General features: G+C 50.0%; 1 protein-coding gene across 1 annotated transcript in view; it reads right to left on the reverse strand.

The window, feature by feature from the left end:
* Window positions 1-1,296, reverse strand: part of TMEM255B (transmembrane protein 255B) — a 43,275-nt gene that overhangs the window by 14,901 nt on the left and 27,078 nt on the right. The window contains exon 5 of the mRNA XM_011979420.1: window positions 410-494. Coding sequence (XP_011834810.1) covers window positions 410-494 — 85 coding nt within the window. The remainder of the gene's footprint in view (window positions 1-409; window positions 495-1,296) is intronic.

A 1,296-nucleotide genomic window follows, 5' to 3' on the forward strand; every position in this document is an offset into this window, starting at 1 on the left:
ATCTCACTCACCTGGAAAGAGAAATGAGGTCACACTGCCTGCCGCTGTCGGTGGCTCAGGGAAATCCAGAAGTTTCTCGGACACTGTAAACGTATTATCCTTGCTTCTTATTGCAATAATTAAGTTAGAAAAGTGCTAATTGGAAGAGCCACACAGAACCGGACACATGAACTCGGAGACTGCTGTGATTTAACAAAGTAAGTCTGGAGCTCTGACTCCAGAGTGAAATATAGCACATAGAAGCATCAAGGCCCAAAACACAGGGGGCACTGACGGCTCACCAGCCGCACGGGAGACCCCAAGGAACTATTAGAATCGAAATACTCAGACCGTGCCTATGCACAGGGAAAACCACATGGGGTCAGTGGGGTTAGCGGAGCAAAACCCACGTGAATGTCGGTGCTCCTGCTCACCTCTGTCTGGTAGACGTCGTACAAGTACCCCACCCCACTGGAGTAAAACTGGCACCTTCCCGTGGTGAGGGGCCTCGGTTCCTAGAGAAACAGATAAACACAGATGGAATAAAACAGGAGCCTCCAGGCGGGAGAGGCCAGAGGCAATTTCAGGCCTGTAGGTCTCAGGCTCAGGGCCTCAGGGACCAAGGCCAACACCAACTCGAGCCTCCCAGACAAAACTGAAGACGGGAGACGCCACGCTCCCTGCAGAGCGGCTGGGCTGCTGCATCCAGGAGGCCAGACAGCAGAAAGTCCCATGGGAGGGTATCTCGGCTATGCAGGCTTGGCCGACACATATTCTCCATCAGTCAAGGGCAGCAGGAGGGAGACAGGTGCTTGGCCTTTTGAAGGGCATCCCAGCACCCCACACCACAGGTGTTAGGCTCCTGCACCGTTTCATAAAAAAAATATTGTCTCTTCTACTAGGAAGGTAACAGGAAGGATTTCAGACTAATAAACTCATCCCTCCAACCATCCAATCATCCACCCACCCACCCAACCATCCATCCAATCATCCAGTCAATCATCTATGCACCTACCCATTCTTCCTTCCATCCTCCACATCTATCTATTCATTCATCCATCATGTACCCATCCTTCCATTCATCCACATCCATGCATCCACCCATCTGTCATCCATCCTTCCATCCTTCCATCTATCCATCCATCATCCATTATCCATCCTTCTATCCATCATCCATCCTTTTATCCATCCACATCCATCATCCATCCTTCCATTCATCTACATCTATCCAACCACTCATGTCATCCATCCTTCTATCCATCATCCATCATCCATCCATTATCCATCCTTCCATTCATCCACATCCATCTATCCATC

This window comes from Mandrillus leucophaeus, unplaced genomic scaffold (genome assembly GCF_000951045.1).
Source record: "Mandrillus leucophaeus isolate KB7577 unplaced genomic scaffold, Mleu.le_1.0 Scaffold201, whole genome shotgun sequence".
NCBI lineage: Eukaryota > Metazoa > Chordata > Mammalia > Primates > Cercopithecidae > Mandrillus > Mandrillus leucophaeus.